Source organism: Arachis ipaensis, chromosome B04, assembly GCF_000816755.2.
Source record: "Arachis ipaensis cultivar K30076 chromosome B04, Araip1.1, whole genome shotgun sequence".
Classification (NCBI taxonomy): domain Eukaryota; kingdom Viridiplantae; phylum Streptophyta; class Magnoliopsida; order Fabales; family Fabaceae; genus Arachis; species Arachis ipaensis.
The window spans coordinates 47,519,398-47,546,793 of NC_029788.2; the positions used below are offsets into that span (position 1 = coordinate 47,519,398).

Consider the following 27,396-nt stretch of genomic DNA (forward strand, 5'->3'; position numbering starts at 1 on the left):
AACTTATTCTCCTTATATTGATTAAATTAAATTTAAATATTTAAATATTATTAGTGTGTGTTATATATCCTTCAAATGTCATATAAATATAAGAAATGTAAAAAAAATATTGCTTTAAATATAAAAAAAGAGAACCTAAGAAAAACTCAATAAAGTGTTGCTTTAGGTATTAGAAAAAGATAACTGCAAATAAACTTAACAAGTGTTATTTTAGGTATATGAGAAAACAATAAAAAAAATTTATACAAGTGTTGCTTTAGGTATATGAAAAAGCAACTTAAAAAAAATTTGGACAAGTGTTGTTTTATATATTAGAAAATACAACTCGTAAAAAGTGTCGCCATAAAGTCTTTATTAAAGCGTTGTGTTTGAATCCTCTAACATTGAAATTGCTTTGTTTTATTAGAAAAAGCAATATTTTTTAAAGGTTGATATGGAAAGAGTTCCCTTTGATACAAAAAAGCATTGCCTTAGATCAAAGGTAACGGCCGTATAGCCAATCCTCCCCCCCCCCAAAAGAGTTGTATTTTGTCGAAAAGTGTTTCCTTTTCTCAAAGGCAAAACTTCTTATATAGGCAACATTTTTGAAGGGTTGTTTCACCTCAAATTTGTTGTAGTGATAATAGGCTTGTAAGAGATGGTGACCAAGATAACCGGTTCAAACCACAATAAGAAACTTCTTCTTACTCATCTTCTTTCTCTAATTCATCTTCTCTTTTTTAGGAGTTTCCTTACAAATGCAATATTTTTGGATGGAGTTTTTTGCTCTTCCTTTGCTTTTCTTTTTAATTAATAAAGACATGTAAGTAATTTTGTTTATTTCAATCTTTATATTTATCTTAAATTAAATAAAAGATTGAGACTTAAATCAGTCATATATATTTTACACCAAACACAATATAAATACTTAATTTAATCCCAGTCTTAGTATCCTTTTCAAATATAGTCTTATAGATCAATATTCTAAATACCTCATATCCTATAATTTTCTAATGCTATTTGTAAATAGTAATAAAAATGGGAAAGTGACTTCATTAAATTATTTAAATAACAAAATGATTTGGTGGCTCAATTTTGATGAACATATAGTAATTTTTTTTGTATGTTTGAATTTATAGGTTTAATTACTCTATTTGTCCCTATAGTTTCATCAAATTTTTAATTAGGTCTCTACACTATTTTTCTTTTCAATTAAGTTCCTGAACTATTTATTTTTTTAATCAAGTACTTACCATGACAAAAATGTTTGGTTTAACGGAATATTTAGTTTCTAAATTGAGGATACCCTGACTTTTGTTTTCTGAAACCCTAATTGTCTCTTGCCTTCTATTTTCATAAAGACAAAATTAGCCCTTTGACTCATCAGCTCTCAACACCGCCACCATTACTCCGTGCACACCACATAGCTAACAAGCAAAACACAAGAAAAAAAAAACCAAACTTTTAGCATACCCAGCTATGGATCTTTTCTCTTCCTCCTACTCCACTCTCATTATCCTCTTACTTCTCTCACTCACACCCGAACAAGGTAACTAAGACACTCTTCGTCAACAGATGAGACTACAATGTTTGGCCGAACATTCTTGCAACCTTCTGATGACGTGAGCCTGTTGGACGGTTACAACCTTCCAATGATCGTTGCATTGGTGGGTTGGGTCTGTGCATGTCGACAGGTCGCACTCCAGATCTGAACAAGTGGTGCCCTTTGGAGCTTAAACCGTTGGATGGGAGCGCGAGTAAGAGAGCGTGTGAGGCTTTTGCGTGGCAGAAGTTAGACCAATTAAGAGATTATAATATAATAGAACAGTGTTGCGAGTATATCTCTTAACTAGCAAAAATTTGCCTCATCAATTTAGAAAGGTTGTCACAAAAATTTAGAATAAAAATACTGGGAGTATTAGTCCCAGGTCATCTCCCAACGAGTTTCTAGAAAGGGTTCTAAGTTATTAATCAGGAGTTTTCCGAGAATTTTGAGAGTTAAATGACAGAAAATAAATAATTGTAATTTAAAAGAGAAATATATATTCTAATTAAAAAGCCTTGACTGGGGGAATTGATGTGTATTTTTGTGGAAATGAATTCCAAACACACAACTCACCGGCAAGTATACCGGGTCGCATCAAGTAATAATAACTCACGTGAGTGAGGTCGATCCCACAGGGATTGAAGGATTGAGCAATTTTAGTTTAGTGGTTGATTTATTCAAGTGAATCAAGATTTAGTTGAGTGATTTATAATTAATTGAAATTTAAATTGCATGAAAATTAAAGGGAGAGGGATGATTGCAGTAAAGTAAAGAGAACAGAAAATAAAAGTGCTGAATCTTAAAGAACAAGAAATTAAATGGCAGAAACTTAAAACGCAAGAAATGTAAATTGCAGAATCTTGAAGTGAAAAAAATGTAAATGGCTTGAATTATAACGGTAATTGGGAATTGGATTTGCAGAAATTAGACAAGGAAAAGTAAATTGCGATAAACAGAAAAATAGAAAAGGAATTAAAATGAAACGGATCTCAACTAGAAATGTAAATGAACTTGGAGATGCATTCAACAGAGAAATTAAAATGAAAACTCCAGATCTCAGGACCCAAGAGACTAGATAACCAAGTCTAGATCTCAATGCCTTCCTAGATCCAAATTCAGAATTCAATTGCAAGAAAAGTAAAGATCAAGCAGTAGAAGAAAGGAATGCAAATATTGATTTCTCAAAAAGTGCAGTAAATAAAACAGAGAGACAAAGAGATCTCAGGGTGGGATTGAAACAGAATTCCTTCAATTCTCCAACACCCAAGATTCAAGCAAAGTGTAAATGAAATTGAAATTAAGAAAACTAAGAGAAAGAGAATTCAATTCCCTTTCCCAAGACTTAGAATCTCCAAATAACTCCTAACCAAAAGCTCTCCCAAAATCACTCAGCGAAACTAAAAAGGAAAAGCTTTTTAAAAACTTAAAATCTAAGCTATTTATACACTCTCTTTAAATGATCTTCAAGCCTTGAATTGGGCCTTTGCTCTTGATGGAATTGGGTTGACAAAAGCCTCTGTTGATTGCTCTTGGAGTTGGAGAGAAACCCATTTGTGAACCGGGCCATGAACCAGAAAAGCTTGATTAAAAGTTTGAGTCAAACCTTTACTCAAACTTTTCATATCAGCTAGCCTCCCTTTTGAGCTAATGTTTGAGGTCAAACTTTGAGCCAAACGTGGATCCCTTTTGTATACCTCTTGGGGTGCTACTTTCTCCTCTCGTCAACGTTGCCAATTTTATGCCCACTATAGACTATTATATATGGTTGGAAAGCTCTGAATGTCAGCTTTCTAACCCAATTGGAATCACCTCAATTGGACATCTACAACTCAAGTTATTCTTGTTGCTCTTCTCCAGGGTGTGTTTGTTGTGGCGCCAACGTTTGCCTAAAAGCTTGAGGTCAAACGTTGGCGCAAGCTTTTGCTCTTCTCCAGGGTGTATTTGTTGTGGCACCAACGTTTGCCTAAAAGCTTGAGGTCAAACGTTGGCGCAAGCTTTTGCTCCATCCAGGGTGAATTCAACTCTTCCAAAAGTTTGAGTTAAAGTTTTGCTCAAGCTTTTTGTTCTCTCCTGCTACTTGCCATTTCTTCTTTCTTCAACCTTCTTCAAAGCTCTTTTCACCTATCATCAATAAACCAAGCACATCAAAGCTATGCTCAAAATCATGAGATTGTTATTCTTTCATAATATATAACAATTATAGCACAAAATCTCATGAAAATGCATTAATTTATCCATGGTTGATTGAATCAAAGGAAACATGAAATTCTACCCAATTGGCTTACTTATGGCTCAAGAAAGTGCATAAAATCAATTGAAAACAAAAGAAAAAGGCTAGTGAAACTAGGCTAAGATGACTTGTCATCACAACACCAAACTTAAAGCTTGCTTGTCCCCAAGCAAGAAAAGAATTATTGAGAAGAAAGAATGAATTGGAAAAAGATGTTCATGCTAGCAGAGTATTATTGGTAGCTCATGGGATTCTATGTAGATATGTAAATACTCACTTCTTATTGACATTTAGGCCTAGAAAGTCTCCTTCAAGCATCAAGCAATACACTGCTATGACCTCTCATTATTCCTTTGTCCTTGACTATTAAATTTTTTTTATAAGCTTTAGTTCAGTGTCATGTGTAACAAACTCTTTTCTTTCTTTATGCTTGACACATTATTCACTATAGACACTTGGCTCACATTCCTTCTTAGAACATTGATGCCCAGCACCTCTTTGAGTTACTAAATGCCTTGTAGTTAGGTTGCTCTTGATAGTGGACTTTCAGTTGATGATTCCGGGTTAGTTAACCCAAGTCAGCAAGTGTTGATGCACTCCAAAGAACTTAATAATCCAAGCAGATCCTAGTACAAAGACACCACAGGCATATATTCTAAGGTTCAAGCTATTGGTGTCTAGCTTTGTTTCTTTTTATTTTTCTTTTGTTCTGTTGCCACTCTTTGGCTATTTCTTTTCTCTTTTTGTTTTTTTCTTTTTAACCTAGGACTTTTATTCTATTGAGATTCATAGACAGTGAGCTACCTTCTATTTAAAAGGAGACAGTCTAGTTCTTTTATTCACTAAAAGTGAGCTATCATACAATCACACATACATACCACCACTTACTTTTATTGTACTTCCAGCTAACAAAGAACTATCTCATTTCACATTCCAAACATTTCTTTTATTAAATTAAAGATGCAGGAGACAAAGCGTGCTTTTAGTTAAGTGAAAGTGAACACACAAGCACACACTTAGACTAGCTTACTTATTTTAAAGAGTGATTTTGCCTACACTAGATGAACACTTTAGCAAGTCATAAATCGAAGCATTTCTCAACCGCAAGAGTTAAGTATAGATACAACCTATTGGTTTGCAGTTCTTTTTGTTCTTCCTTCTGTTGTGCCCCTTTTGAGTTGTGGTGCATGATGTCTTCAATAGGTGGTTAGTTCCCTGCACAATTCTCAAAAGTTGCTTGCTTCTCAAGCCCTTAAGTGACTGGTCAGTATGTATGAATTGAGTGTGGTTTTTGGATTTAATTTGGTGTGGGAACACCAAACTTAATTCCTTGCCACTTCCTCTGATGCAACAGGTTGACTATACGTAAAATCTTGTGTCCTTGCTAAAGGTTATGGAGTTAAAATTAGAAAGCAGTTAAGTAGATGAATAATCTGTTTGATTGCTTAGAGCTAGTATTGTGCAGGAGGTGAGAATGTGCTTTTAAATGAGGTATTGGTGGAACACCAAACTTAGAATCCTTCATTCTCCCTTAATTTGTTTTTGGTGTGCAACACCAAACTTAGCTCCTTGCAATGCATACCAATTATTCAACATTTTTATTGAAAAGGCTATGAAAAGAAAACTACCTCAGGTTGGGTTGCCTCCCAACAAGCGCTCTTTTAATGTCACTAGCTTGACACTCTTCATTCTTTTTAAGAGGGCTGTAGGCTCTGAACCTCTTTTTCCTTGTCCCACTGTCCTCCTAAGTACAACTTTGCTCTGTGACCATTTGCTGTGAATTGACTCTTTGTTACTTCGTCCAGCAATTCAATACTCCCATAAGGAAAAACCTTGGTTACCGAATATGGACCAGTCCACTTAGATTTAAGTTTGCCAGGGAACATCTTGAGTCTTGAGTTGTACAAGAGTACTTGCTGCCTAGGTTTAAATTCTTTCTTCAAGATCTTTCTGTCATGCCACTTCTTGGCTTTTTCTTTGTATATCTTGGCACTTTCATAGGCTTCTAGCCTAAATTCATCCAGCTCATTTAGCTGCAACAACCTTTTCTCCCCTGCTGCTTCAGAGTCAAGGTTTAGGAGTTTAGTAGCCCAAAACGCCTTGTGTTCAAGCTCTACAGGGAGGTGACAGGATTTGCCATATAATAGCTGAAAGGGGGACTTCCCAATGTGAGTTTTGAAAGCCGTCCTGTATGCCCATAGTGCATCCTCCAGCTTCCGAGCCCAATCTTTTCTTGTACTTCCTACTGTCTTCTCCAAGATCTTCTTCAATTCCCTATTTGCTAATTCAGCCTGACCATTGGTCTGGGGGTGATATGGCGTGGCTACTTTATGAATGACTCCATATTTGTGGAGGAGTTTCTCCATCTGTTTGTTGCAAAAATGGCTACCACCATCACTCACAAGACCCTTGGGAACTCCATATCTAGTGAAGATATGCTTCTTAAGGAATTGAAGGACAATTTGTGCATCACAAGTGGTTGTGGCTATGGCTTCCACCCACTTTAAGACGTACTCCACTGCTACCAAGATATATCTAAAGGAATAGAAAGGGGGAAAGGGTCCCATGAAATCAATTCCCCATAGATCAAATAATTCCAATTCCAAAATGAAGTTTTGAGGCATTTCGTTCCTTCTTGTCAGTCCTCCTGCTCTCTGGCATTCGTTACATTGGTGAATATACTCTCTGGCGTCCTTGAAAATAGTTGGCCAATAGAAGCCACTTTGCAGTATCTTTGCAGCTGTTCTTTCTGGGCCAAAGTGTCCACCATAAGCTGAGCCATGGCAATGCCACAAGATATCCCTTATTTCACTCTCAGGGACACACCTTCTAATTACTCCATCAGAACATCTTCTGAACAAGAAGGGTTCATCCCACAAGAATTTCCTTGCTTCATTGATTAACTTCTTCACTTGTTGCTTAGAGAACTCTTGAGGTATCTTCCTTCCCACTTTGTAGTTTGCTATGTCAGCAAACCAAGGTGTTTGCTGGATCTGCAAAAGGTGCTCATCTGGGAAGCTTTCATTCACGGGCTGGGAGGATTTTTGAATTATTTCTTGTGGTAGCCTCGACAAATGATCATCAACTCGGTTTTCAGTACCCTTCCTGTCCCTTACCTCAATTTCAAACTCTTGTAGGAGCAATATCTACCTGATAAGTCTTGGTTTAGCATCCTGTTTTGACATCAAATACTTAAGGGCAGCATGGTCAGTATAAACCACAATTTTGGATCCTATCAAGTATGATCTAAACTTATCAAATGCATAAACTACAGCTAGCAATTCCTTCTCTGTTGTGGTGTAACTTTTTTGAGCTTCATTCAACACTTTACTTGCATAATATATGACATGATGCAAGTTTCCCTTTTTTGTCCAAGCACAGCGCCAATTGCAATGTCACTTGCATCACACATAAGTTCAAAAGGCAGCTCCCAATCCGGGGGTGTGATGATTGGTGCTGTTGTGAGTCTGTTTTTTAAAGTTTCAAAGGTATGCTGGCAGTTTTCATCAAAAACAAAGGGGTTATCGATCATTAATAGATTACTCAAAGGTTTGGCTATTTTTGAAAAATCCTTGATAAACCTTCTATAAAATCCTGCATGCCCCAAGAAACTTCTAACAGATTTCACATTGGTTGGTGGAGGGAGTTTTTCTATGATCTTAACCTTTGCCTTGTCAACCTCTATCCCTTTTCTTGAAACTTTATGACCAAGAACAACCCCTCGGGACCATGAAATGGCACTTCTCCCAATTCAAAACCAAATTAGTTTCTTGGCACCATTTCAAGACAAGAGTTAGATGGTTCAGGCAAGCATTGAAATTATCACCAAAAACAGAAAAGTCGTCCATGAAGATCTCTAGAAACTTTTCGACCATATCGGAGAAAATGGAAAGCATACACCTCTAAAATGTGGCTGGGGCGTTGCATAGCCCAAATGGCATTCTCCTGTATACAAAAACTCCAAATGGACATGTGAAGGCAGTCTTCTCTTGGTCCTTGGGGTCCACTACGATTTGATTGTACCCAGAATATCCGTCTAAAAAGCAATAATAGGCATGGCCGGCCAATCTTTCCAGCATCTGATCAATAAATGGGAGAGGGAAATGATCTTTCCTTGTGGCATCATTCAATCTTCTATAGTCTATGCACATTCTCCACCCAGTCACTATTCTAGTAGGGATTAACTCATTCTTCTCATTAGTGATGACAGTCATTCTTCCTTTCTTTGGTACAACTTGAACCGGACTCACCCATGAGCTGTCAGATATTGGGAAGATTATCCCTGCATTCCACAACTTCATTACTTCCTTCTGGACAACTTCCTTCATTGTGGGATTTAGCCTTCTTTGAGGTTGAACCACTGGTTTGGAATTGTCCTCCAAGAGGATCTTATGCATACACACTGCAGGGCTGATGCCCTTCAGGTCGTCAATGGTCCATCCCAAAGCATCTTTGTGAGCTTTGAGTACATCAAGAAGTTCTCCTTCTTCTTTTTTTGTCAGGGATGAATTAATGATCACTGGAAAGCTCTCTGATGTGCCAAGGAATGCATATTTGAGATGAGTGGGTAATAGCTTCAGTTCTTATTTTTGTACTTCTTTCTTCTTGTCTTGCTTTTCCTCTTGTTCAATAGAAATCTTGGCTACTTGTTCTTCTGTTGTCTCTTGACTTCCTTCTTGCTCTTGAGGATTGTCTTCCAACATTTCTTCCACTAAACTCTCTATCATATCCACTCTCATGTAATCCTCTTGCTCAGGAATGTGTTGCATTGACTTGAAAACATTTATGACCATTTGTTCATTGTGGACCCTGAAGATCATCTCTCCTTTTTCTACATCAATGATGGCTCTTGCTGTGGCTAGAAATGGCCTTCCCAAAATGATTGAATTGTTTCCTTCCTCTTCAGTATCCAAAATCACAAAATCTGCTGGCAAAATAAACTCCCCAACCTTCACCAACAGATTCTCTACGATTCCATTGGGTGTTTTGATTGATCTATCAGCCATGACCAATGACATCCTGGTGGGTTTAAGTTCTTCTATGGCAAGCTTTTTCATCATTGAAAAAGGCATTAAGTTGATGCTGGCACCAAGGTCACAGAGAGCTTTGTTGAGAACTATTCTGCCAATGGTGCATGAGACTACAAAGCTTCCTGGATCCTTGAGTTTTGGTGGAATGCCCCTTTGAATCACAGCACTGCATTCCTCGGTGAGCAACACGGTTTCCTTCTCAAGCCAACTCCTCTTCTTGTTGATAAGTTCTTTTAAGAACTTTGCATACAGGGGCATTTGTTCAAGTGCTTCAGCTAAGGGAATATTGATTTCCAGCTTCTTGAAAGTTTCAAGGAACTTATGAAAGTGTTGGTCCTTAGTCTCTTTGCTGAACCTCTGAGGGTATGGCAGTGGAGGTGTAATACTTTTTCCCACTTACTGTTGTCCCTGAATTGCTTCTTCTTCTCCCTTTTGTGAAGTGGTTGGTTGGTCTTCTTTCCTTCTTTACTTCTCAGTGCTCTTGTTTGGCATCACATCTTGATCATTGGCTTCCTCTGCCTGTGTTGGCTTTTCCTCCTCTATGGGCCTTTTGCTGTTCTCCACTTGCTTCTTTGTGGTGTCATTGTTGCTCATCAATGTTCTCCCACTTCTTAACTGTATCGCCTTGCACTCTTCTTTAGGATTTGGAACTATGTCACTTGGCAGGGAACTTGATGGTCTCTCTGTTGCAAGATGTTTAGATAGCTGACCAATTTGCCTCTCCATATTCTTTGTGGAGGCTTCTTGGTTCTTGGTTGTCATTTCTTGGTGTTTCCACATTTTGTCTATTAAGGTTTCCAGGTTAGTGATTCTTTGAGATTCTGGTGATGTTTGTGGTGGGTTGTGAGATGTGGATGGTGGATGGTAGGCATTTTGGTTGGTGGGTTGGTTATTGGATTGATAATGGTTGGAGTTGGGGTAGTTGTTTTAGGGTTTTCTGTAAGGGTTTTGGTTAGTTTGCTGTTGGTTGTGGTTTTGGTTGTTTCTTGAAGTGTTTTGATTTGAGTTCCTCTGCCATGGTTGTTAGTTCTGGTTGTGATTATTCCCCCATCTGAGGTTTGGGTGATTCTTCCAGGATGGATTGTAGGTGTCACCATACACCTCATTTGATCCTTGGTTGTGCATATACTGCACTTGCTCTTGTTGTTGTTCTTCTTGGTTCTCCTCATTCTGCCCCCAAGGGGTTGTTGGTTGGCTTGTGGCACTCACTGATGCTACTTGTAGGCCATCAATTCTTTTGGCCATTTGCTTAAATTGTTGTTGAATTTGCTGCTGCATCATTTTGTTTTGAGCCAAGATTGAATATACTCCTTCCAACTCCATCACTCCTTTCCTTTGTGATGGTTGGCGTTGCCTTTGGTGAGCAAAGAAATACTGGTTGTTGGCCACCATAAATGGAAATAGCAGTAGCTTGTAACTGTCAGGGTGCACACCATTGGTTTTGACAGTGTCACAAATCCTCAAGAAAGTGGACAAGTGTTGGTTAGGGTCTTCAAGTGGCCCTCCTCCATAGGAACAATTGTTTTGAACTAAGGTGATGAGTTGTGGCTTTAGTTCAAAGTTATTTGCATTAACATTTGGGGTCAGAATGCTACTCCCACAATGTCTAGGATTTGCACACGTGTAGGAAGCCAAAACTCTCCTCTGTGGTGGATTATTGTTGTTATTGGCCGCTCCTTCAGTTCTATTTGGTGGATTTGTTAGGTGTTCCTCCATATCCTGGAACTCTTCTTCTGATTCCTCTTCTCCAACAATGTTTTTCCCTCTTTCAGCTCTTCTTAATCTTCTGAGGGTTCTTTCGTCTTGTTCACAAAAAGCGGGTGTAACTCTCCTTGTACCTGACATACAACCAAAGCATAAAAATCACACACCAGAAAGACAATAACACTTCAATCCATGGCTGAAGTGAAATATTAGTTAGCTTAAGCAAAAATTCAAACAGTTAGCGGGTTAGCAACGAAAATAAAGAAACAGAAAAGAAAAAGTGCTTGATCTAGATCTCCACTTCACTTAATCATTGTCAATCTAATTAATCCCCGGCAACGGCGCCAAAAACTTGATGTATATTTTTGTGGAAACGAATTCCAAACACACAACTCACCGGCAAGTATACCGGGTCGCATCAAGTAATAATAACTCACGTGAGTAAGGTCGATCCCATAGGGATTGAAGGATTGAGAAATTTTAGTTTAGTGGTTGATTTAGTCAAGCGAATCAAGATTTAGTTGAGTGATTTGTAATTAACTGAAATTTAAAGTGCATGAAAATTAAAGGGAAAGGGATGATTGCAGTAAAGTAAAGAGAACAGAAAATAAAAGTGCTGAATCTTAAAGAACAAGAAATTAAATGGCAGAAACTTAGAACGCAAGAAATGTAAATTGCAGAATCTTGAAGTGCAAGAAATATAAATGGCTTGAATTATAACGGGAATTGGGAATTTGATTTGCAGAAATTAGACAAGGAAAAGTAAATTGCGATAAACAGAAAAATAGAAAAGGAATTAAAATGAAACGGATCTCAACTAGAAATGTAAATGAACTTGGAGACGCATTCAACAGAGAAATTAAAATGAAAACTCCAGATCTCAGGACCCAAGAGACTAGATAACCAAGTCTAGATCTCAATGCCTTCCTAGATCCAAATTCATAATTCAATTGCAAGAAAAGTAAAGATCAAGCAGTAGAAGAAAGGAATGCAAATATTGATTTCTCAAAAAGTGCAGTAAATAAAACAGAGAGACAGAGAGATCTCAGGGTGGGATTGAAACAGAATTCCTTCAATTCTCCAACACCCAAGATTCAAGCAAAGTGTAAATGAAATTGAAATTAAGAAAACTAAGAGAAAGAGAATTCAATTCCCTTCCCCAAGACTTAGAATCTCCAAATAACTCCTAACCAAAAGCTCTCCCAAAATCACTCAGCGAAACTAAAAAGGAAAAACTTTTTAAAAACTTAAAATCTAAGCTATTTATACACTCTCTTCAAATGATCTTCAAGCCTTGAATTGGGCCTTTGCTCTTGATGGAATTGGGTTGACAAAAGCCTCTGTTGATTGCTCTTGGAGTTGGAGAGAATCCTATTTGTGAACCGGGCCATGAACCAGAAAAGCTTGAGTAAAAGTTTGAGTCAAACTTTTACTCAAACTTTTCATATCAGCTAGCCTCCCTTGCTGTCATCCACGTTTGAGCCAAAGTTTGAGGTCAAACTTTGAGCCAAACGTGGATCCCTTTTGCATACCTCTTGGGGTGCTACTTTCTCCTCTCGTCAACGTTGCCAATTTTATGCCCACTATAGACTATTATATATGGTTGGAAAGCTCTGAATGTCAGCTTTCTAACCCAATTAGAATCACCTCAATTGGACATCTACAACTCAAGTTATTCTTGTTGGAAGTATACCCCTTCAGGCTGTTGTGGCACCAACGTTTGCCTAAAAGCTTGAGGTCAAACGTTGGCGCAAGCTTTTGCTCTTCTCCAGGGTGTGTTTGTTGTGGCGCCAACGTTTGCCTAAAAGCTTGAGGTCAAACGTTGGTGTAAGCTTTTGCTCTTCTCCAGGGTGTATTTGTTGTGGCACCAACGTTTGCCTAAAAGCTTGAGGTCAAACGTTGGCGCAAGCTTTTGCTCTTCTCCAGGGTGTATTTGTTGTGGCGCCAACGTTTGCCTAAAAGCTTGAGGTCAAACGTTGGCACAAGCTTTTGCTCTATCCAGGGTGAATTCAACTCTTCCAAAAGTTTGAGCTAAAGTTTGAGGCAAGCTTTTGCTCAAGCTTTTTGTTCTCTCTTGCTCCTTGCCATTTCTTCTTTCTTCAACCTTCTTCAAAGCTCTTTTCACCTATCATCAATCAACCAAGCACATCAAAGCTATGCTCAAAATCATGAGATTGTTATTCTTTCATAATATATGACAATTATAGCACAAAATCTCATGAAATTGTATTAATTTATCCATGGTTGATTGAATCAAAGGAAACATGAAATTCTACCCAATTGGCTTACTTATGGCTCAAGAAAGTGCATAAAATCAATTGAAAACAAAAGAAAAAGACTAGTGAAACTAGGCTAAGATGACTTGTCATCAGGAATGATTAATCGGAAGTTCTATCCTTGTTGGAATTTTCTCGAGTGTAGTATAAAGAGGTTCTATCCTTGTTGGAATTTTCTTGAGCTAACTCTTATTCGCAAATCCTAGTCCTCTCCCTTGGGAAGGTCTAGCGTTAGTGAATATAGAATTAGCCAACAACTTCCAATTTAACTAATCACTTGAGCATTCTAACTCAAGTGTCTCTTCTTAATCAACCCCCATGTCAAGTTGGGAATCTACTCCATTGACATGGGAATTACTTGCATAGAATTAAAAAGGGAATAAAAGAAAGGCATGATAGACAATAACTGCAATTTAATTAAAAATAAAAGTAGTCCTTTGCATTAACAATCCATGAAAATAATCCAATTGTAACTCTAAACAAGAATTTAGAATATGGAATAAATAAAAGAGTAAGGAAACAAACTAGAATAGTATCTTCAACGGAGGTGATGACTCTTCAATATCCAAAGCAAAAGCATAAAACTAATAAACTATGAATGTAAAGAAAAACCTAGAGGAAGAGTGATTTCTCTCTAGATTCAGATCTAAAAACCTAAAACTATGCTAATGAGAATGTTTGTTGAGTCTCTGCATGTTCCCTGGCTCTAATCTGTGTTTCTGGGCCAGAAACTGGGTCAAAACTCGGCCCGAAATTGCCCCCAGCATTTTCTGTTATTTCTGTAGATCGCGCATGTCACGCGTACGCATCAGTCACGCGTACGCGTCAGTCACGCGTGCGCGTCGTTGGACTTTTTGGCGTGTCACGCGTTCGCGTCAGTCTCGTGCACGCATCCTTGTGCAGACTCCAATCCACGCGTACGGGTCAGGCACGCGCACGCGTCGCTGCAAATTTCTCCATATCGCGCGCTTGCGTGAACCATGCATGCGCGTTGATGCTCACTGGTTATCTCTTTGGTTTCTTGTGTTTCTTCCATTTTTGCAAGCTTCCTCTCCATTCTCTAAGCCATTCCTGCCCTATAAAGCCTAAAACACTTAACACATGGATCATGGCATCGAATGCTATAAAGGAGAATTAAAATATACAAATTAAAGATCTCTAGGAAGCAAGTTTTCAATCATAGAACAAAACTAGGAAGGGATTGTAAAATCATGCAAATCATATGAATAAGTGGGTAAATACTTGATGAAACCACTCAATTAAACACAAGATAAACCATAAATAGTGGTTTATCATCCACCTTTTTTGGTGGATGACTGTTCCCTTTATTTTGGAAGTTTGTTGAGGTCTTCCTTTTAGATGAGATACAGAATGTATGAAATATTCGAGAAGGCAGTTATTTATTTGGATAACTAGAACTGGACCTTCTTGTCGTGTCCGACCTCTTAAGAGGTCAGGTAAGAGGAGGTCCTTGGTGGGCCTTTATCCTTAATGGGCCTGACTTTGTGTTTTTGGGTCAGGGTATGAACAATGCCCTTGTTTGAGTCCGAGCTTTCATGAGGTCGGGTCCAAGTATTTGTGGCGTTAGCCTTCATCATCGGATACGCCGCCTTCAAGAGGTCAGGTTCTCGATGTATTTCAAAAATTTAAAATGTTGCTGCTTAAATGACATGGCAAATGTTACGTGGCAATTTCCTGGGATTCGCGCATGTCTTTAAAGAAAGGTGCAAAAATGTCTCTTTTGCCCCTTGTTTCTTATAAAAGCTTCACTTCTTCGCTCTTCTTTTCTTTTTCATTTCTAAAATGCTTTGCATTTCACTGTGCTTCATAACCATTTTTCAATTTTAAGATTTCTCCATCTGGAATCCTTTGAAGGTTTCTTTGCGTTTCGAAGAGGAACGTTCGAATTTTCTTGCTGTTTGGCGTGCCCTTCTATTTCCGCACTATATCAAAGTTGGTGCCTTTTCCCATTTTCCTTGTTTTCTGCTTCGATTACTCTGGGAAATACGTGTATTTGTTTTGAATGATACTTTGAATGATCATTGGAGATATTTGTTGGTGACGGGGGTTTTTGCATTTTCTTTAACTTTCATTGAATGTTTTTGAAACTGATTATTGTCTGAGATTGTTGCTATGGACTTTGATTGTATTGCCCCTAAATGGTGTCGTGTTTGCTTATTCGAAAGTGACGCCATTTTGGTATCTTGAATTTGCTTGTGAAAAAACCTTTTGAAATCGAATTTTTGACGCTGTTTGTTGAAAACCCGATTTCTTTGGTTTGGTGTCTAACTTCTTTGTAATGATTTATTTTTGTTATGTTTATAGGTATAGTTTTTATATCTCGCTTTGTAACTCACAACATGTCGACCAAAGTTCCCTCCCATTTAACCTGGGTAGATATTACTATTCTTACTCCTATCCCCGTTATTGATAGAGAGTATGTTGAAACCTTCCGTAGGCATCATAGGTTGTGTAAAAACCAAAAAGATGAGCGAAACTATGACATAGTGGTAGCTGACCCCGAGGAGAGGCTGTGTTTTCCCCCATTGGATAGGTCAGAACACCCTTTCTTTTATGACTATGACTGTTTTTTCACTAAACTAGACGTTAGGCTTCCTTTTTCCGACTTTGAAATCAATGTTCTCTGAACTTGCAACGTCGCTCCTTCCCAACATCACCCTAACTCGTGGGACTTTTCTAAAAATATACCAACTTTTTTTCAGGAACTTGATGTTCGACCTTCACTAAAAGTTTTCTTTTAGCTTTTTGTTCTAACCAAACCTTTTGGTTCCAAAAATTTAGCTTGGCTCTCCTTTTATGTGGTTCAAGGTAGGAAGGTTTTCTCTATTTTTGATGAGTCTTTCCACGATTTTGAAACTTAGTTTTTCAAAATCCGAGATGTTGAGGATGCCCGACAAGATTTATTGGGAAGAGAAACCAATAACAGTCATGTATAATATAGATGATTTAGCTGAACTCGACAAGAGTGTAGTTGGTTTTTTTCAAGAGTGTTAGGGTCGGGCTCCATACTTGGACACCAAAAAATTCTTAGGGAATCCTAGTCAAGTCCAGTCCAAGCTAGGTAGCCCTCCTTCTTTTACTTATGAATTCTTTTTGTAAAATTATGTTGGCGACTAATGTGTCTTTACTTTGGTGTTGTAGAAAGAATAGCTCCTAAATCCACTACCATTTGAAAACACTTCGGGCCACTATAAAGAACGTTGTAGCTCGGGATATTCAATTAAAGGAAGCTGGTGATACTTCTGCCCGATCTTCTCCCACGAAGTCAGACTCGAGCGCATCAGCTTCAAAGAAGATTATATCCGTCCCGTTATCTCGGCCAATCCCTCCTCACTCTTCCTCGGACAATGCCACGTTCCTCCTTCTTCCTTCGAACCTCCTTCCAAAAGACAAAAGACTGCTGAGGGGGAGAGTATATACGACAAAAGCTTTGATGGGATTGCTTGGAGTGAAAAGTATATTCTCCCTTATAGCCACATTAGTATGGATGACATCTCCCTCAGAAACTATCTTTAGCTCCTAGCCCGAGGCGGTATTCAGACAGTAGGCGTGTGTGCAGCCTTGGCCAATGACAAATGAGAATTTATATCGGTTCGGAATCAACCAAAACTAGAATCAATTCGTTGGTAGCATAGTCTAAACCAACAGTGAATTCTCACTATCAAATATTACATCCAATACAAAATATAAACCGAGAGTATTTAGCTCCCGGGTCATCTTCTCTAGGAGTTGCAATTAAATGTACAATTATTGGCTATGAGAGAGAGCATGGGGAATTGTGAATGCAAGAGAGAGCAAGAGATGTAAATAGCAAGGAATTGAAAAGGAAGCAATTAAAGGACTCTTGGTAAAAAATGGGTAATCTAGGTTTCCTATCTTAGTTGTGGACCACACACATGGCAATTAGGTGGAATCAATCCAATTCAATCAATCCTCCTTGAGAATTAGTCAAAAGGTGTAATTGATCTCAATCCATAAGTCCTAGTTAACTCACTAATTACTTAGTGAAAGACTAGCGTCAATGGAAACCAAATCAATTAACCATTCTCACACAATGCGGAATGGACATCCACAACTCAATTCCACCCAAACACCCAATTTCTCAACCAAGAGTGTGAAAACTAAACATGTAAGAATTTAAACATCAAAGCAATAAAATTTAAAGCAATTACATGCAAGGAAAAGAAATGGCAAGGAAGTAACTGAACATGCAAGAAAATAAATGAAAGCAAGTAAAAGTCAAAGAAAAAAAACTTAAAGTGCAAGAAAACCTCTTGGCAAGCAATTGAGAGCTAAGGTTACCTATCCTAGCCATTGACCATAAACATATGATGATTATGAAGAGTTAATCCTACTTAGTCAACCTTACATCGAAGATAAGTCAAATAGGCATAGTTAATTTCAATCCCTAAGTCCTATGTCAACACTAAGGGCACATAGAGTCAAGGGAAACCAAATCAACTAACTACTCTAATATATCAAACAAGAATGGACATCAATAACTTAATGAAAAACCCCATTTTTAGGATTTATCCTGTGCTTAATCTAGTAGATTTTATCCATTATTCTCACACTTATTCATACAATTCGCAGGTTTTACGTTTTCCTTCCTGATTTTGTGCTATGATTGAAAACATGCATCTTTGGCCTTAAATTTGCTATGTTTAATCCTCTCTTTATACCATTCGATATCTTGATATGTCTGTTAAGTGATTTTAGAGATTATAGGGCAGGAATGGCTTAGAGAATGGAAAGGAAGCATGCAAAAGTGGAAGGAATACAAGATGTTGAAGGAACTGCTAAGCTATCCAGCCTGACCTCTTGGTACTAAATCAATCATAACTTGAGCTACAAAGGTCCAAATAATGCAGTTCCAGTTGCGTTGGAAAGCTAACGTTCGGGGCTTCACAACGATATATAATTTGCCATAGCTACACCAAAGCCAGACGACGCGCACCCGTGGATCACGCGGACGCGTGACCTGGCAAAAACCCAATCCACGCGTTAGCGTGGACGACGCTCCCTCGTGACTTTGCAGCGACCTGTACGTATCAGAAATCACTGGGGGCGATTTCTGGGCTATTTCTGACACAATTTTTGGCCCAGAAAACATAGATTAGAGGCTATAAAATGGGGGAATCAATCCATTCATAACAATAATTCATACAACATTCATATTCACAATTTTAGGTTTTAGATGTAGTTTTAGAGAGAGAGAGGCTCTCTCCTCTCTCTTAGGATATAGGATTAGGATTCCTTCGTTTTCTTCATTCCAAGTTCAATGTTCCCAACTTTAATTTATGTTTCTCTTCTACTTTTAGATACTCTAATGCTTTTTTTGTTAATTACTTATGTTGCCAAATTGGCTTATGAACTCTTCATGTTAGATTTGAATATTCTATTTAATGCAATTTGAGGTATTTCAGATTTATGATTGTTCTATTCTATTTATGATGCTTTCAATTTAATTTAGATTTTTCTCCTTTTGGTTTGGTTAAGTAATTGGTAACACTTAAGTTATCAGACTCAGCAGTTGATTGAAAATTGGAATTCTCGCTGATTGATTTGGATCGCTCTAAAGCTAGTCTTTCCACAGGAGTTGACTAGGACTTGAGGATCAAATTGATTGGTCCACTTGACTTTCCTTTATTTATTAAGAGTTAACTAAGTGGGAGCGATAAACAATTCTCATCACACCTGATAAGGATAACTAGGATGGGATTTCCAGTTCTTATACCTTGCCAAGAGTTTTCTTTATAATTATTAATTTATTTTTCTTCCCATTTAAATTATTTGTTTTTTATTTCAAAAACCCAAAAATTCACTTTTTCTCATAACCAATAAGAAATCATACCTCCCTGCAATTCTTTGAGAGACGACCCGAGGTTTCAATACTTCGGTTATCAATTCTATTGGGTTTGCTTAAGTGACAACCAAAACTTTTGTACGAAAGGATTCTCTGTTGGTTTAGAAGCTATACCTACAACGTGATTATTTGCATAAAATTCTTTACCGACAGAAATCTAATCGTCAAAATGGCGCCGTTGTCGGGAAATTACAAATGTGTGCCTTATTATTGGTTATTGTAAATATTTTCTTCTGCTTGTTTATTTCTTTTTAATTTTGTTTTTAATTTTTATTAGTTACTATGAGTTCTCACCCCTGTCGCTTCGAGTTTGGTTCTAATGTTGTTGAAAGGAATGGAAGCTATAATAGGAACATGCATCAAGGTCGAAATAATCAAAGATGGAAGGAGCCACGAGGATCTGATCAACCCTTTCGGCAACAACACCTTCCAAGATACCATGGACAACGACCATCCTACAATGCATGCCAAGACAATAGTTATGGTGGACCCCCTTGTAGTTACCCACAAGCCCCATCATATGCTTATGAACCACCTCTTCAATACACCTTTGAACCGCCATACTCACAAGCCCCTTTACACCATTCACCTCTATATGACCCTAACCCATATCCACCCCAACCTCCACTGGATGACAACACCATTGGTGTTATTCACCAAGGGCAAACAGAGCTTCATACCACACTTTCCTCTATCACTAGTCTCACCTCTACTCTTTAAGCACTTATATCCCGCATGGACTAACCCTCTACCTCCAATATTCAACACTCAAGCTTTAGTGCCCTTCCTTTTCAACCACATGATAATCTTCCCATCCCATCACCACCCTCAATGGAAGAGCACCCACATCCATCAATCCAAAAGCAAGATGATCCCAGATACACTATTGACAAGGAATAAGAGAAAAGGGATCGTCTTCGTGAATTCATACTTCATAAGAAGCTAGAGGAGTCACTACAGGTGGAGATAGTAGAGACCCTTGAAGTCGAAGGAGTGGTTGAAGAATTAGTGAAGGAAGACATCAAGGAGGATTCTAATTTTGTCTTAGAGCAAGAGGAGGCCCAAAATGTAGAGATAGGAGAGACCCTTGTAGATGAAAGAGTAGTTGAAGAGAGTTGTTATGAAAGGGAAATCATCAAGAAGGAGTACGATTTTATACTAAAACAACTGGACAAAGCAGCAATTATTGAAGAGGAAAAAAAGGTTGCAGACTCAGGAAATGCTGAACCTCCATGGGAAAGTCCAGTCATAGAGCCTCCTTCCAAGATGTTTGAAATTGATGTTGAGGAGGGTGTACAACCTTCAAGGCATATCATGGTTGAAGATTTTGAAGGGGATGATCAAGAGATGGACTCAATCATTGATGAATCTTTATCTACAATAGAACCCTCTCCCATTGGACTTGACATGGAGATTAAAGAAGAAGAAGCACAACCTCTCATGCCCTTAGAAAGCAATGAAGAGGAGATTGAATTGGAAGAAAGCTACCAAGAGGAAGAGGTTGAAATTGAAGAAGCTTACAAGGAGATGGAAGAATTCAAAGAAGAGCACAAGGGAGTGGAGCTTGCAAGATCATTAGAAACACCTCTCCCAAAGCTATTACCATCCAATACAACATTCAAGTGGGTAAAATTCTTATCCTTGACCTTTACTTTTCCACTTGAATATGGTTTACTTGAGACAGATGGTCAACTTAGAGCTCTTTATGGCATTAAGAGTAAAAGGGAGATGGGTAGTGGTTGGCAACACCATCCTAGGTTCGTTATGGTTGGAAGCTCAAGGCCTGATTGCAAGGGTTGGCATAATTCTCAATTAATTGGGTCCAGGAGGATGTTTAGATGCCTCAATGAGAATTCTAAGGCTGAACCACCCGGATGGAATCATCATGATCAACTTGAAGACGGGTGTAGAATCAAGATTTCGGATCCGGGAATATATGAGGATCAATTTTTGGAGCTCAAAGCTTCTGAAGAACTCCATCAAAGCTTGAGGAATTTACTTGGTATTGATAGAGCTTATTGGAAGTCCAAGCATTGGTGGAAGTTTCAAGACGAGTTCAAGCACAAGCCACCATGACAAAGAGCTCACCAAATGTCCAACTTAAGGACTATAACTAAAAGTGCTAGGTGGGAGACAACCCACCATAGTATGATCGTTTCGTTTCAGTCTTAGTTTTATTTTACTTTATTCTATTTTGCTTTTGTTAATGACTCTTCTCATAATCTCTGCATATAGTTTGCATTTGCATTTGCATTCTGCATAAAAAAAAAATTTTGCACGCAACGCACGAGCGTCGCTGACGCGTACGCGTCATATGTGCATGCGAGACAAGAGAGAACGAAACAGAACGTTGCACAGGAGTGTGGCTGAAGGTGTGCCTTAGACACAAGCACGCCCACGCGTGCACATCCCTGACGCGTCCGAGTCATTCTGAAAAAGAGCCTCCCACGCGATCGCGTCACCCATGCGAATGCGTGGCCTTGCAAAATCGACGTAAATGGGTATATGGTAGTAAGTTATGGTGGAGTAGGGCTGGAATGGTGCTAGAAGAACAAACCCTATCATGCAAACGCGTGCCCCATGCGTCCACGTCATTTTTCAAATTATGGCCATTCACGCGACCACGTCGCCCACACGAGCGCATCACCCAGATTTTTGGCAAAATGCATATAAAACAGAGAGTTGTGCGTATGCGAGGCTGCACTCACGCCAATAGCACAAATCAGGCCACGCGATCGCGTGACCCACGTGTCCGCGTCACCTGAAAAAGATCACACACCACGCGATCGCGTGACCCACGCGTCTGCGTCACATGCGACGCACGACTTATCTAGATCAGCCCAGTTATCTTATCTTTTCTTCCCCAAATCTAAATCTTTTCTCTCCCTTCTTATTTCTTTCTTCTTTCTTCTTCCTTCTTTATTCTTTCTCACTTTTTACTTTCCCTTATTTTTCACATCCATTATCAAGGTTCTTTTCTTTCTTTCCTTACTTTTTACTTTTTCTTTATTATTTTTATTAATGTTTTCTTCTTCTTTTTCTTTTCACTTTAATTATATATATTTTCTTTTTCTATTCATTTCTTTTCTTTTTATTCCTTTAATTGGTGTTAGATATTTAATTGGGTGATTATTTACTTCTATATTTTGCTTGTGAGCTATTGTGGAATTGTTTGACAATTAATATTACTTCTTAAAGGGTTGCTTGCATGTTCAAATTAATACTTTCAATAACATATTTACCATGCATGCTATGTGTTTGTGAAAAAGCCCGTATGGTATTGTGCATTATTTTATTCTACTACTCTAAATGCCTGTTTTTCACAAAACCCTTTGATATTTTATTAATTAAATATAATTGTCAATACAAACAGGTTGTTAGTTTGAAACACTTAATAATCAAATAGGGGCAATTGATGCTTGATCTATGCTACTCATGCCTTTGCCGGCATGCCAATAAATATCTTGCATCTACTTGCCATAACATGCACTTGCTATATTTCCAGTGATGAACTTTTCACATGTAGTCATGACCATGTGTTAACGACATCCTTCTTTACCGTGCATTGATTATCACTTATACCATCCCTTCCTTGCTCGAACCCTTAGCTTTACATGTACTTACTTTTTCCCTTTTTAGGATGGCCACCAAGAAGGGTAAAGAGAAAGCTACTCCCAAACCACCAGCAAGGAAAGGAACAAAAAGAGCATCAGTGTAGCAGCCCGTCCACTTGTACATCTCTGCATGCACCGAGGATGGTGCAATCTTTAAGTGTGGAGAGGTCGATACCGACTTCCATAGGTTAGTTATTTTCTTCTCAAACACCAATATTTTATTTTCTTTGTTTTTTCATTGTTGCATTTGCATGTTTGATTGCATATTTGTTTGATTTTGTGCAAATTTTACCACTTGGTTAAAGTAATATTTTCTTTTTCAAGAAACTTTTTATAGCATCTCACTTATTTGAATTAAACTTTTCAAAAAACTTGTTTGAAGGAATATTATACTGGAACATGGTTTAGAGCTCGAACACACAAAACCTATGAGATTTTTTAGCTTATTTGATTGGTTGCATTTTATCAACCAATATTCTGTTTTAGTGTGTTTTTCTCTCTAAAATTGTGATCTTTGTCTTGCTTGATTCTATATTTCCATTGTTTAATGTATGCATGCAATTATATGATTGAGGCCTTTGTTTCACTGAGCTTACATACCCGTATGGCCTTACCCTTTCATTATCCCTTGCAAACCAATTTTGAGCCTATTATACCCCCTTTATTCTTTACTTTAGCTCATCACTAACTCTAAGAGAAAAATAATAATGTCCTTAATTTGAATCCTTGGTTAGCTTAGACTAGTGAGAGTGCTCATGAATTAAGTGTGGGGAAGTTGGATTTGGAAACGTTTGGTTTAAGAATTATGTACTGTACTTGAAATTAGAATGCATGAATATGTGGAAAACATGGTTAATGGATAGTTAGATATTGTATTATGATTACATGGATTGTCTAAGTTAGTTGGAAAGTTTAAGTTAATTAAGGATTCAGATTTTAGTCCACTTGGCCAAATACAATCCTACCTTGACCCTAACCCCATTACAACCCTTAAAAGACCTCTTGATATGTGTATCTGTGCATTAATTCTTTGTTGATTGGTAGAAGAAAAGCAAGCCTTAGAAAGCAAGGTTAGTAAAGAATTGAGAGAGTCGAACCTTGAACACTTGAGTGATTAGAGTGTATACACTTCCGGTGAGGGTTCGATGCTCGATTCTTTGTTCCCAGCTTTCATGAGCTATCTTCTTCTTGCAAGTCTATTTGTACTTTATTTTTATGATAAATAGTGAAATCCAGTTCATATTTGTTCTTGAAATATTTATTTACTTTTCACTAAGTAGGTAGAAGTATTTTCTCATTTAGTTGCATTCATATAGATAGGTTGCATTTCATAAGTTTTACCATTCCTCTGCACTCTTATAGTTTCTTTTGAGCTTAGCATGAAGACATGCTTTAAGTGTGAGGAGGTTGATAAACCCCATTTTTAGGGTTTATCCTGTGCTTAATCTAGTAGATTTTATCCATTATTCTCACACTTATTCATACAATTCGCAGGTTTTACGTTTTCCTTCCTGATTTTGTGCTATGATTGAAAACATGCTTCTTTGGCCTTAAATTTGCTATGTTTAATCCTTTCTTTATACCATTCGATATCTTGATATGTCTGTTAAGTGATTTCAGAGATTATAGGGCAGGAATGGCTTAGAGAATGGAAAGGAAGCATGCAAAAGTGGAAGGAATACAAGATGTTGAAGGAACTGCTAAGCTGTCCAGCCTGACCTCTTGGTACTAAATCAATCATAACTTGAGCTACAGAGGTCCAAATAATGCAGTTCTAGTTGCGTTGGAAAGCTAACGTCCGGGGCATCGCAGCGATATATAATTGTCATAGCTGCCCCAAAGCCAGGAGACGCGCACCCATGGATCACGCGGACGGGTGACCTGACAAAAACCCAATCTACGCTAACGCGTGGACGACGCTCCCTCGTGACTTTGCAGCGACCTGTACGTATCAGAAATCACTGGGGGCAATTTCTAGGCTATTTCTGACCTAGTTTTTGGCCCAGAAAACATAGATTAGAGGCTATAAAATGGGGGAATCAATCCATTCATAACAACAATTCATACAACATTCATATTCACAATTTTAGGTTTTAGATGTAGTTTTAGAGAGAGAAAGGCTCTCTCCTCTCTCTTAGGATATAGGATTAGGATTCCTTCATTTTCTTCATTCCAAGTTCAATGTTCCCAACTTTAATTTATGTTTCTCTTCTACTTTTAGATACTCTAATGCTTTTATTTGTTAATTACTTATGTTGCCAAATTGGCTTATGAACTCTTCATGTTAGATTTGAATATTCTATTTAATGCAATTTGAGGTATTTCAGATTTATGATTGTTCTATTCTATTTATGATGCTTTCAATTTAATTTAGATTTTTCTCCTTTTGGTTTGGTTAAGTAATTGGTAACACTTGAGTTATCAGACTCAGCAGTTGATTGAAAATTGGAATTCTCGCTGATTGATTTGGATCGCTCTAAAGCTAGTCTTTCCACAAGAGTTGACTAGGACTTGAGGATCAAATTGATTGGTTCACTTGACTTTCCTTTATTTAGTAAGGGTTAACTAAGTGGGAGCGATAAACAATTCTCATCACACCTGATAAGGATAACTAGGATGGGATTTCCAGTTCTTATACCTTGCCAAGTGTTTTCTTTATGATTATTAATTTATTTTTCTTTCCATTTAAATTATTTGTTCCTTATTTCAAAAACCCAAAAATACACTTTTTTCTCATAACCAATAATAAATCATACCTCCCTGCAATTCCTTGAGAGACGACCCGATGTTTCAATACTTCGGTTATCAATTCTATTGGGTTTGCTTAAGTGACAACCAAAATTTTTGTACGAAAGGATTCTCTATTGGTTTAGAAGCTATACCTACAACGTGATTATTTGCATAAAATTTTTTACCGGCAGAAATCCGATCATCACTCAAGGATCACGAATGTCATCAAATTCAGGCCAAGAGTGGAGAAAAACTAAGTAAAAACTAAGCCAAGCATTTTATCAAACACTTGGTGTGCATGAAAGTAAAATAACATTAAATTGTAATAAAATAAATTCTATAACTACCAAAGTAAAAAAATAGCAATAACAACTAAAGAAAGCAATAAATGATATCGAAACATAAATTTGCATTAATTGGAATTAAAATGACAAAAGTGTTCATAAAACATAAAAGTGACAAAATAAAGGAAATAACAAGAGAAATGAAGAAGAACAAGCTGCAATAACAATAAATGACAAGGAATTACAAGAAATTACAAAAAATTAAAAGTAGAAATTACAAGAAATTAAACTAAAGAACCCGAATTCTAGAGAGAGTGGGGAGCTTCTCTCTCTAGAAACTAAAAGAAAACATAACAAAAGCTAAACCTAATTGCCCCCACCCCCTTCGTCCTTCTTCAATTTGGCCTTAAATAGCTTCAAAAATGAGTTGGATTGGGTTTTGGGCCCAAAAATTGTTGCCAGCGAGTTGCAATTAATGAGGTCACATGCAGGGACCTGTGTGGACGCACAGATGTGTGCGTCCGCACACATGCTGAATCCTGACTTGTGCATACACACAGGTACCTATGCGTACACACACTTAGACGTATGTCCACTATAGCAAATTGCATATCATTTTGAAGCCCCGTACGTTAGCTTTCTAATGCCACTGGAACTGCCTCATTTGAACCTCTGTAGCTCAAGTTATGACCAATTTAGTACAGAGAAGTCAGGCCTGGTAGCTTTCCAAATCCTTCATTTCTTGAATTCTTCCCTTTTGCATGCTCTTTTCCTCACTTTTTCAACCCATACTTGCCTTGGAAACCTGAAAATTACTTAACAAATACATCAAAGCACCAAATAGGATTAAAGTGAATAAAATTGACTAACTTAAGCACAGAAGAGCATCTTTTCACTTTCAAGCATAATTTAGGAAGAAATCTCAAAAGCATGCTATTTAGGTGAATAAATGTGGGTTTATGTGATGGAATCGACTCAAATCAAACCAAAATATATCGTAAAATATGGATTCATCAATTTTTTCACACTTAAACCAAGCATGTCCTCATGCTAAACCAACCAAAGGAGATAAATGAAGGGGTAATTATTAATGCAACTACCTACATGCATGTAACTATACTAAATTCTATCTATATATATCTACACTATGTTTCCTATTGAGTTTGGAAAAAACAAACAAAAGAATCTCAATCAATCCAAAGTATGAACTTAGGGCCAAGACAAGAAAAATATAGCAATATGATCAATGTCTAAAGATTGATTTGAAATTTTCAAAATTAAGTTCAACAACTTGCAAAAAGATACAAAATAAGCAATGGAAACATAGAATTGAGCAATTGAAACCTTCACCGGATGTGTTTACACTCTAGTGGCTCAGTGTGTAGGGTCAATCACTCGATTCCTCCTTTAATCATGTTTCTCAAAGATTTTCAAGTCGTCTAACAATCAACTATATTTGATGAATGAATGCAAACACTACAACAAATATGGCCTTTAGCAACGCCAAATTTTGTAATCCCTGAAAACCGTTCTCTTAGATAGGTTTAGACAACGCTTCCTCCTTCCACCGACCGAACCCTAACCCAGCCATCAGAATCAGAGACGCATTGCACCACAACTCTCCATGAAGTCGTAAATCGCACCATCATCGCAAGTCACCAGGAAGCCCTAAATCGCAACTCACCATCCTCGCACCATCATCGTCGCTGCGCTGCGTTCTTCCCAAATCGTCGCTGCGCTGCGTTCTTCCCGAATCGTCGCTGCGCTGCGTTCTTCCCGAATCGTCGCTGCGCTGCGTTCTTCCCGAATCGTCGCTGCCTCTTTCTTCCCGGCGTCACTGAGCCTCTCCTCTCCATGGCGTCGGTGCTTCTCCCCTCTCCGAGGCTTCACTGCTTCTCCACGGCGTCCTTGATCTCCCCTGTTCTGCTTCTGCTTCGCTGCTTCTACCTTGCTACTTCTGCTTCAGTGTCTTGGCTGATTGTGGATTGTGCTTTGCTGCTGTTGCTTCGCTGCTGCTGGTTTGCTGCATTGGCCGTTTGTGGGTTGTCATTTGTGGTAAGTCTCCTTCTCTGATTTTCTGTTTCTTAGTTAGGGCTTGATTGGTTGTTGGGTATTT

At 38.0% G+C, this 27,396-nt stretch overlaps 1 protein-coding gene across 1 annotated transcript in view; it reads left to right on the forward strand.

Moving 5' to 3' along the window:
• LOC107636443 overlaps window positions 1–27,396 on the forward strand; it is an 81,174-nt gene that overhangs the window by 48,885 nt on the left and 4,893 nt on the right. The window contains exon 2 of the mRNA XM_016339950.1: window positions 26,943–27,335. Within this exon, the coding sequence (XP_016195436.1) occupies window positions 26,943–27,335 (393 nt within the window). The remainder of the gene's footprint in view (window positions 1–26,942; window positions 27,336–27,396) is intronic.